This window comes from Zootoca vivipara, chromosome 6 (assembly GCF_963506605.1).
Source record: "Zootoca vivipara chromosome 6, rZooViv1.1, whole genome shotgun sequence".
In the NCBI taxonomy this organism is placed as follows: domain Eukaryota; kingdom Metazoa; phylum Chordata; class Lepidosauria; order Squamata; family Lacertidae; genus Zootoca; species Zootoca vivipara.
The window spans coordinates 83,276,732-83,291,024 of record NC_083281.1 but is presented as its reverse complement, the minus strand read 5'-3'; the positions used below and the strand labels follow the sequence as shown (position 1 = coordinate 83,291,024).

Here is a 14,293-nt window from a genome sequence, read left to right as displayed (position 1 = left end):
CCCTTTACCTTTACCTTTTACTTTTAATACCACGTACAAAACACACCCATCTCCCATTGCACACAAATGGAAAACAGGTGCTGCAGATATTTCTCTTCTGGGATTGGTCAGGTTTTTTTTTGTGTTGTAGGTAGTAAGCCAGCTGGGAATCTACCTTCAGCCGGATTTGGCTCAACGGTGCCCAGCTGCCAACCCCTAAAAAATGACAGATGATGCAACTCTGGCCTGAAACACACACACATGGCAGCAACAGCAGCAGCTCAGATGGTGAATGCTTGTGCAAGAGGTTGAGATGTTACCCACAGCCTCCATGTTTTGATATCCACCCATCTGCTCATTTCCCCCCACATTCTCCTTCTTGCTGGCACCAGACAAAAAGAACTAGGGAAGCAGAAATTAAGGCAGGTAATAATTGCCAGCCCTCCTTTGCTGCTCGTGTATGTCACGAACATCTCCCTGCTGCGTGGGGTGTGTTAAGGTCATGATCTTCCTCTGTTGTGCAACATCGAAACCTCCACAACAACCTTAACAAGGAGCCATGGAAGCGAAGCTATTCGAGCTGCCAAGTCCAGCCCTCGCTCTTTATTTTCTAAAAGCTGAGAAATTGTGGAGTATCAAGCTGGCAAAAGATCTGCCTCCCCGAGGCTGAAGAACAGGCAACTCTAAGGTCCAAGAGGGCAGAACAAGCCTGTTATACAATTGGGGTCTTGGACAGAGTCATAGTGCAAATAAGAGGCATAGCACAATCCTTCGTTTCAGCATTTTCTTTCTCATTCCGAACGCAAAAGCTCTCAGGCCCCTTGTGGCTCTCCGTTCCTCAAGTGTGAAAATGGAGAAGGGCTCCGAGGCAACGCTCACAGGCAAGGAAGGGGTAAGTTGCGGAGGGTTTTGTAAAATCATAGAATTGTAGAATTGGAAGGGACCCCCAAGGGTCATATAGTCCAATCCCCTACAGTGTGATGATAGCTAAAGAATCCCCAACAGATGACCACCAAACCTCTGTTTAAAAACCTGCGCTGCAGGAGAGATTTGTATCCCACCCACCATATTAAAAAACTAGTAAGGGTCTGTCACTATGGCTTTGCCCATAAAGTGCTGTTACCGTAGATGAGGGGCGAGCTTTACAAACAAATGTCATTGTTCCTTGATAGCTGGGAATAACTCTCCAGCCTTTGGAGTGCAATATGCATCAGAGCCTAGAGAGGGTGATAACCTGCTGCTAAGGGCTGATGCGAGAAACGGTTCAGATCCAGTTCTGTAGTTCAAATTTTAAGGAGAAAGATAATTTCTGGATGGGGTTGATAGACCCTCCAGCGACATCCCTGATTTAGAAAAGCCGTCTCAGTTTCTGATTTGATCCCGGAATGTCCCACTTTTCCTTAAGATGTCCCTATTTTGATTGGAGAAAGGTTTGGGGGTATGGTAAAGTATCCCTAATTTCATTGGAGAAATGTTTGACGGTATGGAGTTATCCAACCCCCTGAGCTGTCTGAAGGCAATCCTGTATAGGTAAGTGGGGTTTTTAAAAAAAGAAAAAAAGTTTAATGCTTTATTATGTTTTTATGCTGGAAGCTGCCCAGAGGGGCCGGGGCAACCCAGTAAGATGTGTGGAGTATAAAATTATCATTTTGGAATGGGATGTCTCTATTTCCATCAGAGAAATGTTGGAGGGTCTGGGTTGATTTTAAAATGGGATGCAGCCTTGGTCAGGCACTAGTTGCTTACTGGAGATCTGCAGAGGCAGGCAGGGGCGTACCCAGGATCAAAACTAGGGGGGGGGCAAGCCATGATCATTCGGGGCGGGGCCAAGGCATGGGAGGGGAGGGGCCACAAAGTGGGAATGTGGGCGGGGCTACAGGGCCAGCGGGCTTGATGACTCTGCGGCGGCAGCTGCAGCCGCTAAATGAACCCCCTAAACTCTCTCACACGAAATTCCCCTGCTCTGAAGACACCGCTCCCATCCATTTACGGCCTAACCACCCCCCTGAAAAACCCCTTTGGGCCCCACTTTCCCTCCTCCAGGTCCCCCCGAAGCCTTTCCAGTTCCCACCCTATATATCTGGGATGGGGAAGGGGCTCAGAGGTCTGCTAGTCCTGGGGGGCCATCCCCCCGTGGCCTGGGAGGATACCAGGGACCCCCCCCAAGCTGAGACCCTCAAAGAAGAAGAAGCTGCCACCGCTGCCTCCCCATTACGAGGGAGCAAACGATGGGAAAGGTGGGGTGGCGCAGTGCAGGCGAGCGAGCCCCCCCCCCAGCTGCGACCCTACAGCGGCAGCGGCGGCTCCCCCGCCCTCAACGCCCCTCTCTCGGAAGGGGCAGCAAGGGAGAGCAGCTGGGGGGGGCACATTGGAAAGAAGGAAACAGCAGCCAATGCCCGGAGAGGGCAATGCACGCAGGGGGAGCGGAGAGCTGTGCCGCCCCCCAAGGCGGCTCCTTTCCTATTGCCCGGGGTGGGGGGCGGCGAGGAAGGGTCGCTGCCGCTGGGCTACTCCTGCCACTGGCAATCCAGCGCAAACGCCCCCATGCAGCATCCTTTCAGCAGCCACGACCACCGCGTTCGGGCGCCGCCCCCCACTCCTCCTTTGCGGGCTTCTGCTGCTTCTGCCCGCTGAGGCTGAACTGGCTCCTGTCGGTGCACTTCCTCTCCCGGCCCAGGAGGAGTCTCAGTAGCAACTCCTAACTCGGGGGGGGGGGCATTCCCAGCCCGCGGCGCCGACGATCGCAGTGCAGCCTACCGGGAGGCAGAGCGCGGCAGTGGCTGCAACCAATGCAGGGAGCCGCGTCTCCTTCACTCTTAGGTAGGATAGGTTGCCGCCCGGCAGGGCTTTCCATTGGGAGGCACGAAGGCTTTAGTGGGCGGGGATTGGTGCAGATGTAGGCAGGGCAGGCTGAGAGGAGGAGCCGCCGCCGAGGAGCCGTGGCACCAGCAGCGTTTCCTCCTCCCCCCTGTCAACAAGCGGGGCGGCGGGTATTTGCTTCCCTAGTCGGGCCCGTGGTTTGGCCTTCTGGGGGGGCAGCTGCCCCTCCCTGCCCCATGCTGGGTACACCCATGGAGGCAGGACCTAGACTCAGCCTAGATCGAAAGCAGCATATTGAGAATGAGCCCAAACGATTCCGGATTGAGATGTGGTACAAATGGGTTAGTGTGTACTAAACGCAAGCCCCACTATGCAAAAACCAGTGGATTGAAGCCACCTGAGGCCTTAGTGTTTCTGAGTCCTTCTGGGTGTGTGTTTTCTTTGCCTTAGTTTCATCAGCACCAGAAGAGTCCCGTCTCGCCAGTTGCACTTGGTAGGCAAACTAAGGCCTGGGGGCCGGATGCGCCCAATCGCCTTCTAAATCAGCGTGTTTTTACATGAGTAGAATGTGCCCTTTTATCTCTGGGTTATTTGTGGGGCATAGGAATTCGTTCATTTCCCCACCTCAAAATATAGTCCGGCCCCCCACAAGGTCTGAGGGACAGTGGACTGGCCCCCTGCACTTGAGTGTCGCAAAGGCACCGAAAGATAGGTAAAAGATCTGACCTCCAATGCTCACTAATGCAGCGTCTGCCTGGGGAAGGGGTCTAAAAATGCATTGCTCTTCTGAAGACAGATTTCTGTTGGCCAGGTGGGAGAGTTGCCAGAGTCAGAATCTGCATCATCAAAGCCTTTGGAAGACAATCTGGATGGATCTCCTCCCTCCAGGCAAAAGTCCCCGGCCTGAGATGGAATCAGAAGTTTCCCAGGAATGCTGAATCTTAGAAATGATTTTTATTAGCTAGGGAAGTGCTAGGGGCAATATGGAGAGCAGGATTTGCCCCCTGGCTCGATCAGGATCACTCAGTTGTTTACGAGTTTTCTTTGAATTGTAGAGTTGGAACGTACCACAAGGGTCAACCCTTGCAATGAATCACAGCTAAATAATTCACGCCAGGTGGCCTGAAAATAATGGTCATGATTATGGCTGTGCACACAATATAACTTTAAAAAACATCCTTTCCCTCATACAATGGTATCTCGGAAGTCAAACGGATTCCGTTCTGGAAGTCCGTTCGACTTCCAAAACATTCAGAAACCAAGGCACAGCTTCCAATTGGCTGTAGGAAACTCCTGCAGCCAATAGGAAGCCGTGGAAGCCACGTCGGACGTTCAGGTTCCAAAGAATGTTCGCAAACTGGAACACTCACTTCTGGGTTTGTGGCGTTCGGGAGCCAAAACATTAGATTTGCAAGGCATTCGGTATTCAAGGTATGACTGTACTGAGTCAGACCCTTGCTCCATTCTAGCTCAGGGTTGCCTCAGCCTACTCACAATGATTTCAGGTGTGGGTCTTTCCCAGCCCTTCCTGGAGACACCAGGGATTGAACCAAGACTTTCTGTGTGCAAAGCGGAAGCTCTAAGTGCTGAGCTACAGCTCCTCCCCAACCTGGTATAGAATCCGTCATTTTATACCAGGCTGGGAGCTGTCCTTGCAGAAGGGTTTATTCTAAAATGCCATGCATTTGGGCATCATTAAAGCTCTTCCTTTTCAACAACGCCACCCACAACTGGTGCCTTTGTGTCCCCATGTTCCCCATATTTCAGCATTATTAAGTGCCAAGGAGTCTTGGTTTCAGATGCCAGCACTACATAGCTGACCATTAGAAAGCTGTGTCTTTTTTTTCCCTTTTTTCTTTAGCCGCCCTGAAGATTTTGTAGACGTGTATTATAAAAAAAGGTTAAAAAGACATGAATGAATAAATATTTCGTCTCCTGTTTCCATTTGCAGCTGCACTCCTGTGGTGCCCCTTACCCACCCTAATTAAGAGCAGGAAGGAGGGCATAATCCTGCCCCACACCCAGGGAGTCCTAAGAGTGCAAGCAACCTAGCACATGTCAAGAGCTTATTCTTTAAACAAAGCCTGGGCATCCTTCCAACAATTATTTTTAGCATTCTTATATCACTTTTTGACACCACAGAAATGTTATATTAAATAAAAATAAAAATCCTTATTGTATAAATAAACCCTGTGAGGGAGGGCGAACCCAGAAAATCTTTCCCGCTCTTTCCAGAGCTGGCATCTGGATTTTAAACCTAATTTGCAAAATAAAAATAAAAAAAATCTAGGTAGATACATTTTCATTGTTTTTTCAGTGTGATGCAGTGGTTAGAGTGTTGGACTATGACATGGGAGACCAGGGTTCAAATCCCCACTCAGTCAGTTAGACATGGTTGTTTTTGTTGTTGCTGGAAGGACAACAGCAGAAATCATTCAGTGTGTTTCTTAAAGGTTAATCCTGCTATTATCCATCAAGAAAGGTGCTTGAGGTGTAGCTTAGCAATTAGCCAGACTGGCATGATGTTTGCTGAGGTAACATGAATCCTGATTGGCTGTGTTGTTCTGAGGGAGTTTCTTTCCTCTGTGTGTTTGGTTGAATGTCTCCCTGCTGTGTACAAGGCCTGGTGTAAGAAAGACAAAACCTCTGGTCCTTTTCATCTCAAATTATATGCTATTTTAAGATAAGATAAGATAAGATATCTTTATTGTCATTGTCCCCTTGCGGGAACAATGAAATTACTCGGTTGCTACATCCACTCTCAGTTTTCTGCTCAGTTTCCTTGGCAAAGCATTGTCAGGATTCCTTTTCTCTCTGGACTCCTATCCTTATGCCTCTGGTGCTTTGCATAAGCAAAGTCACAGGCCCAAGAAAATTGCAGTGGAAATGTCAACAGTGAAGGAGAAAGCAGCCGAAAAGCAGGAATGGGAAGCAGCTAGGGTCACAAGAGGTGAAGCTATAAAACACACACACACACACACACACACACACACACACACACACACACACTTTCAGTTTAAGGGAAACTTCACTGAGCTAAAATATTGACCTAGAAGGGAGGCCTTGTTCTTGCCAGCAACTGTGCTGCAGCGGTTTGCACTAAGTGCAGATCCTGGGTCAAGCACAGCAGAAGCCCCACACATATTGCAGTAATCCAGTCCTGAAGGTAAACAATGTATGAACTACTACGGCCACGTTTTTCTGGTCCAGGAACTGGTGAGGGGTGTGTGGCCTGGCAAAAGTCCTGAGGGCCAGATAAAAGAGCCATATTTGGCCCCCGGCGCCTAAGGCTCCCCACCTGTGCTTCATTCAGTGGCTGCAACATTCACCTGACTGGACCCAAGAAGAAAAAACAAGCGAGGCCATGATTAGTGTGAAATAAGAATTAGTGTGAAATAAGAACTCATTGTCCTGGAGATACTGAGTTAATTAGGGACTCTGATTACCTGTCGTGTTTTTCCCTGGGTACCTGCCTGCGTTTCCATTAGCTCCCAATTTACAACCGGCAATTGATTTCTAATTGCACTGACTGCCTGAGGAGCACTACTCAGGGGCAAGGCTGTGAGATTTACAAGCAGTAAATCTCTGAAGTTCAGAGATTTATGGCTCAGGTGGAGCAGAAGGGAGCTGGTAGCTGTTGTGATATATAGGTTTGAAAGATAAGAAGAGTTGTTATATAACCCTGCTGCGCACCCTGAGCTAAAATGTTCCCAGGGGTAGGCAACGTAAGGCCTGGGGGCCGGATGTGGTCCAATCGCCTTCCCAATCCGGCCCGCCGATAGTCCAGGAATCAGCGTGTTTTTACATGAGTAGAATGTGTGCTTTTATTTTAAATGCATCTTTGGGTTGTTTGTGGGGCATAGGAATTTGTTCATTACTATTTTTTCAAAATATAGTCCGGCCCACCACATGGTCTGAGGGATGGTGGACCAGTCCACGGCTGAAAAGGTTGCTGACCCCTGGTTCAGCCAATACAGCAGAGCAGGCCAATGGGTCTTTGATTCCTGCATTGCCGGGGGTGGAATTAGATCACCCTTGGGGGACATCTGGACTCTCCTTCCTCAGAGGTTTCTAAGCAGAGCTTGGATAGCCATCTGTCCTGGATGCTTTAGCTGAGTTTCCTACATTGCAGGGGGTTGCACTAGAAAGATGACCCCTTGGCGTCCCTTCCAGCTCCATGATTCTATGTTTCTTTCTGCTTCAACAATATTTCATTATGTTCCTATCATTTTAGGTTATTGTATTTTGTATTAATTTGTATATTCCTGCGTATAAGACTACTTTTTAACCCAGGAAAATCTTCTCAAAAGTCGGGGGTCGTCTTATACGCCGGGTAGTATTTCTTATACGGCGCGTATATCCCAAACTCTATACTTTAACTGGAAAAGTTGGGGGTTGTCTTATACGACGGAATATACGGTGTGTTTTTTATAAAAAAAAACTACATATACTGTAAAACATGTTCTATTTACAAACAAAACATTTAAATAGCTACCTTTCTACTGGTAGGATGGGGGCGGGCATGAGCGTAGCCAGGCTTTTGTTAGGGGGGCAGAATCCCAGATTTGTATTGATTTTTACTTATTTGGCTACACCCATGGGGGGCCACAAGAAGGAAAACAGGTCGGAAGGGGGCTACGGTCGGAAGAAGGTTGGGAAACATTGAGCTAAAACACTGTGTTAGCAGCATTGAAAGAACTTCCCAGAGGCGCAAGCCTAGGCAGTGTGTCTGGAGGTCCTGCTGGGCTGCCCAGACACCAAGATCTCCCTCTCAGCCGTGCCAATGTGGTCCAAAGGATAGCACAGCAATACTGCCTCCAGCACTGGAGGTGGGGAAACAGCCATGGACAGGCCTGAACCTCCTTGAATTGGTCTAGGTCTCCTCGTGGGAAGCCATCCAAGTCAGTGGCCACGCACCGCTGCAATATACAATTGCCTGCCCGTTAAATTGCTGCAGGGAAGATTGTGCAAAAACGAAAGTCTTCCCGTCTTTGACAACTATATTGCAGGCTTCATCCAGAAAAGACTGGCCCACCCTGCATGATCTTTGCCATGCAGTCCACAGGGAGCAATCATATCAAAGTCTCCCTCTGATTGCTGCCCTCCAGTGTTATTACTGAAGTTGTGTAGTGATAGGCAGCCCTTCAAAGCCCATCTGATCTTGCTCTCGGCCAACTATTTCATGTTTTCTTTAGAAGAACTCGTGATCCTGCGTGTATCTAATCTTTTGTATCACCAGCCCTCATAATAGTGTTTTAACAGCGAGTTAATAGTCCAAATAAACCCTCTTCTTTCTTTCTTTCTTTCTTTCTTTCTTTCTTTCTTTCTTTCTTTCTTTCTTTCTTTCTTTCTTTCTTTCTTTCTTTCTTTCTTTCTTTCTTTCTTTCTTTCTTTCTTTCTTTCCTTCCTTCCTTCCTTCCTTCCTTCCTTCCTTCCTTCCTTCCTTCCTTCCTTCCTTCCTTCCTGCTCTAAGACTGGGATGGAGACCCCTTGGCCCCTCCAGATGTTTTCATTTATTTATTCTGCTCATAAAAATAGGTCTATGTTGACACCTCCTAGGAAATATCAAGGCAGTGTGCACCACTAAGAGAAGCAGTGTGGTATAGTGGTTAGAGTGTCAGACTGGGACCTGGGAGACCAGGGTTCAAATCCTCCACTACTAGCCATGATGGAGCAACGGGTCTGTGTGTCTGGCTATTAACCAGCAGGTTGATGGTTTGAGCCCACTCAGGGATGGCTGTAGGCAGGATTCCTGCATTGCAGGGGGTTGGACCAGATGACCCTCAGGGACCCTTCCAGCTCTATGATTCTATGGCTATGTCCCACCGCCACTGTCCCTGAAGGCATTATGTCCCTGAACACCAGTTGCTGGGAATCACAAGTGGGGAGAGTTGCTCTTGTGCTCGGGTCCTGCTTGCAGGTTTCCCAAAGTAAGCATCTGTTTGTCCACTGTGAGAATAGAATGCTGGGCTCGATGAGCCATTGGCTCTCTTCTTAAGTTCTGAATCCAAATCTTTTAGATCTGAATACAAAGTCAATTTCTACCCTTCCGGACCCAGTTGGGGTTGTTCCAAAGAGAGGCTTAGTATTGCAAATGGATTGTTCATCTGTCACAAATAGATCTCTGGCAAAAAATAAAAATGAACAAAAATAATAAACAGTAACTTAACAAATCTTTTGCAGAAAGGGTAAATCAAGATTAAAGGTGGTGGGTTTTTTTGTGGGTGGGGGACAGGCTAGCATGTTGATGCTGACAAGACTGCAATATTATCATCATCCTTCGTAAGGGGCACAGATCCTAAAATAAGCAGCCAGCTCTGGAAGCACTTTGTCGTTCAAATTGCTTCGGTTGCTCCTCAGGACCCTCTATGATTCTGCACCAGGTCAACTACATTCTGTTGAAAGAGGCTGCATTGTGAAATGTGCCTCAAATTAAGCAAAAGGAGTGGGTTGGCAGATTTTCACTGCTGACTAAGAAGCAAGCCAAACTGGGGAAGGGGAAGCAGTGCCCTTTAGACAATAGAAATATTTTCTCTGATCCCTTCTGACGTAATGTCTCCTCAGACACTTCCTTGCTGGTATTTATAGCCTTAAGGGCTAGGGACTTCATTCACAGAATCATAGAATTGCAGAATTGGAAGGGACCCAGAGAGTTATCTAGTACAACCCCCTGCAATGCAGGAATCTCAGCTAAAGCATCCATGACAGATGGCCATCCAGCCTCTGCTTAAAAACCTCCAAGGAAAGAGAGTCCACCGCCTTCCGGGGTAGACTGTTCCTCTGTCGAATAGCTCTTGCCATAAGAAAGTTCTTTCTGGTGTTTAGTCGGAATCTCCTTTCTTGTAACCTGAAGTCATTGGTTCAAGTCCTACGCTCCAGAGCAGGAGAAAACAAGCTTGCTTCATCTTAAGTGTGACAGCCCTTCAGATATCTGAAGATGGCTATCATATCTCTGCTCAGTCTCCTCTTTCCCAGGCGAAACATACCCAACACCCCCAACCATTCCACATAAGGGGTTGTTTTCCAAACCCTTCACCATCCTGGTTTGCCCTCCTCTGCACACATTCCAGCTTGTCAATATCCTTCTTAAATTGTGGTACCCAAAACTGGACACAGTACTTTAGGTGTGGTCTTTCATTGTTCGAGACAGTACTGTATACTTCTATTGATTCAGCCTAGAATAGCATTAGGCTTTTTTGCTGCTGCATCACACTGCTGACTCATGTTAAGTTTGTGGTCTACTAAGACCCCTAAATCCCCATCTTATAGTGGTGCAGATGGTTCTTCCTGCCTAAGTGCAGAAACTTACATTTGTCCCTATTGAATTTTGTGTGTGTGTGTGTATAACTAAAATTCAAAAGGTATTGATTTCTTTGCCGAACCTTGCTTGATGCAGCTGAGAAATACACAGGGTGATTATTCTGCAGATATTTACATAGTACCTTTGAAAGTGGGGAGAGAGGGATGCATTCTACCGCTCTCTGAGTGGATCACGTGACCTTTTTACATAAGAACTTGGCTTGACTTGGCTCCAGAAAGTAGCTGAGCAAACATTAGGCCAGGTACTATGTGTTGATGGTGGAAAATTAAAAAAGAAAAAGAAAATCCATTGCCTTCGACAAACACGGAAGAACACAAAAGAATGAAAGGCAACCCTATCTAAATATTATGTTAGCATTACGGTTATTTTAACACATAGGGTCGCTCCTTTCCTGAGCCTTCTGGAGATACTGTAAAATAAATATGGCAGGGCACTGGGGAAACACAGGAGGTATTTTCCTCCAATATTTTACAGAGGGGAAAGAAAAGGTGGCATTCACTGTGTCAGGGCTGGCTTAGCTATGTTTAGATGCTTGCTACCGAAACAAGTTAAATGCCCTCCTCCCTGGAGCAGTGTAGTAGCAGCACGCAGAATGAGCAATAATAGACTGATATTTACAGGTAGGTAGCCGTGTTGGTCTGACGTAGTCTAAACAAAATAAAAGAAATTCCTTCCAGTAGCACCTTAGAGACCAACTAAGTTTGTCATTGGCATGAGCTTTCATGTGCGCGCACACTTCTTCAGCATGCACACAAAAGCTCATACCAATGACAAACTTAGTTGGTCTCTAAGGGGCTACTGGAAGGATTTTTTAATTTTGTTTAGACTGTGATATTATTTGCTAATTTTAATCACCCAATACCTGTCATTTCTTATTTCCTCCCCTTTACAACTATAGAAGGTCAATGCCCTAGTGAGGCAATGGAGATCAGGAAGGGTCTCTAACAGGGATGAGGAACGTTGTTGTTTTTCAGGCCGGGGGCCACATTGCCTCCAGGGCAGCGTTCCAGGGGCCACATGTCAGTGGTGAGCAGGGCCAGAGGCAAAAGTGGATGAAGCTACAGATGTGACTCCGTGGTTTTAACACACAGCGCTCTCCAGGCATGCAAAAAGGCTTCATTACAGTTCAGTGATGCCTTCCAGCCAGGGGAAATCTCTCAAAGGGGGCATGGAGCAAAGCCACTGAGGGGTGTGGCCTGACAATGGAGGGTGTGGCCTGAGAAGGGGGCGTGGCCTGGGAAGAGCCCTGAGAGCCAGAGAGAGATGTGCAAAGGGCTCTGTTTGGCCCCCTGAGTTTCTCCAGCCCTGATGTTTATCATGATGCTGAGAGATAACTATCTATTCTTCACTCTGAGGTCCCGGGTTGCAACCCTTTAAAATACAACTTTAAAAATAGTCTGAAACAAATTACAATCACAGGAACAGGGTGGGTCCTTAAGACGTTATTTTTTGTGTTCTTCCTCTGCAGGAGGGTGGCAACACCAGAACAGGCTTTTTCACTGCTGACTACCTAATTGTGTAATGTTCTCCCCAGGAAGGCACACCTGGCACCAGGTGCCAGGTAAATATACTTTTTTCCACTTGGATTTTTTTAAAATAAATTTTTAAATTAAGTTTTCTATTTTACATTTCAAAATAAACTTTAAAATATCCAGTGACTTCCCTTCTCCTCCCATGGTTCATTTTACATATCATACGTTCCTGCATGTTTTACTAAACCATTCAAATCAGTTTTTGACTTCTACATCCATCAAAAATTATTTACTCAGTTGAATTTATCTTAGTGCTGCCAGTTATATACAGTTATTTTCCATACGGTATATTCAATAAATCTTTTCCACTCTTCTTTAAATATATGTTCATCTTGCTCTCTTATTCTATGTGTAAAATCAGCAAGTTCTGCACATTCTGTCAACTTAAGTTGCCAATCCTCTTTAGTTGGGACATCACTCACTTTCAATTCTGGGGCTAACAAAACACGGGCCATGGTTGTTGCACACATAAATGACCTTTTCTGACACCTAGGAATTTCTGTCTGGGTTATTCCCAACAAAAAGGATACTGGTTTGGGAGGGGGGGAGAAAGTAGTTTTAAACATTATTTTTTCAATTCATTATAAATCATTTCCCAGTATACGTTTACATTTTTACATGTGCAACTTTTCACTCGGAGTTTGGGCCCTTTATTTAAGAATCTTAGCCAGAAGAATCATAGAATCAGTGATGGCAGAAGAATCATAGAATCAGTGATGGGTTTCAAGTACCAGTACATTCTGTAGCAAATAGGCAGCTCGTACAGTTGCTTTAGCACAGGTGTGATATAGCAGGGGGAAATTCAACAGCAGTGCTATTTCCCAGCGATGGAGGAAGCTGCACCTGTTGCTCAGTCCAATTTGGAGGTTCCTAAGGCATGGGTCCAGGTAGCCAAGATGCCTCCATTCAGTAGCTGGTTCACCTGCTGAAACCGGTAAAAGGCGCTTTGAACCACAAAGGCCACCTGAGGCATCAGTGACAAATATAGATCAAAGCTGTATACCACCCAGCTATGAATCTGCTCCTTCAGGGGAATTGCAACTCCACCCAGTACAGGGGAATGTCCAACCGATGCAACTTTTCCCACTGCTGGGAAACAGAACTACAATTTAATTTCTGCCTGTCATCATATTACTTTTGACAGGTGAGCTGTTTATTTAAGTGTTGGAAATCTTTTTTCCAGAGCAAAAAAGAAAGAAAAGAAAGCCATAATTGGTGAAACAGGTCAGATTTAAGCTGCAACACAATCCCATAAGAATTAGCGGTGGTTCCATGATTCACAGCTGGAAAGCCATATATGTACCAGCCTGGAATGTATTATAAAGTAATTAAATTCAGAGGAGAGAAGGAAGCTGGCTAAAAAGCAAAAGTATTTATTGGCCTCTTGTAATCCTTTGTGCTAATAGGGTAGGTTTTTCCTCCCTATCACACTTCCTGGTTTTGAGGCAAAAAAGAAGCAAGTGTGAGAAGAGATGGCAAGATTATTCTGTACTTTCTTCTTCTTCTTTTTCCCTTTTTCACCCCCATCTCCACATAATCTGAGCGCTTAAGCACCTTGATCACACAAGACTAGTTTTTAAAGGACAGAAGTTCAAAGGAATAAGATAACAGGATTCTATGAAGCAGACAGATTACAATCCACCAGGAAGTGCAGCACAGCCACCTGTGGGTTTAAATCAGACTAAGGATGTTGATCGGAATACAGGTGTTAATTAGCTGCCTCTAATGCTGGAACCTGCCAACCTAGCAGTTCGAAAGCACATCAAAATGCAAGTAGATAAATAGGAACCGCTACAGCGGGAAGGTAAACGGCGTTTCCATGTGCTGCTCTGGTTTGCCAGAAGCGGCTTTGTCATGCTGGCCACATGACCTGGAAGCTATACGCCGGCTCCCTCGGCCAATAATGCGAGATGAGCGCGCAGCCCCAGAGTCGGTCACGACTGGACCTAATGGTCAGGGGTCCCTTTACCTTTACCTTTAATGCTGGAATATCTGTGCTGTCTCTCACTCTTCCTTGTGAATGGTTCACTTCCCCTTTGAATGCATTAAAAGATCATCTCAGCACTTATCACCAAGCTAAGAACATTAAAAAGCCTACTGCATCAGTCAGCGGCCCATTAGGTCTATCATCCTGATCCTGTTGTTCCAGTTGGAAGATTCAGGACAAATAAAAATTTATTTTTTTTCCATGCAGAGCACAGTTAAACTGTGGAACTCACTCCCACAAGAGGCAGTGATGGCCACTAATGTGGATGGCTTTTTTTCTGCTCCCTTCTGAGGTACTAGCCATAATGGCTATGTTCTGCCTCCAGAGGCAGAAATGCTTGTGAGTAGCATTTTCACGACGACCACAGGAGGGAAAGCAAGTGTTTGAGCCCACTCAGGGATGGCTGTAGGCAGGTTGGTCACTGTGAGAACAGGAGGCTGGACTAGATGGGCCACTGGCCTCATCCAGCTGGCTCTTTTTATGTAAGTTCTACACAGAAGGCATAGGGTACCATTCCGGCTCATAAAACTATTGAACTTGGCTGAGATGGAGTTTACCCAAAAGTTGGATAAACTGATGGGCTTGTAAAATAAACTGTCACTCGCTGGATCATCACCTTGTCGTGGTGAGTGGGCTTGCACATTCCTATGACCT

The 14,293-nt window shown here is 46.5% G+C and overlaps 1 protein-coding gene across 1 annotated transcript in view; it reads left to right on the top strand.

The window, feature by feature from the left end:
* The first annotated feature begins 593 nt into the window (after nucleotides 1-593).
* The window catches only part of LOC118086820 (solute carrier family 2, facilitated glucose transporter member 5), a 34,339-nt gene continuing 20,639 nt past the window's right edge, over nucleotides 594-14,293 (top strand). The window contains exon 1 of the mRNA XM_060276222.1: nucleotides 594-871. Coding sequence (XP_060132205.1) covers nucleotides 830-871 — 42 coding nt within the window. The 5' untranslated portion in view covers nucleotides 594-829. The remainder of the gene's footprint in view (nucleotides 872-14,293) is intronic.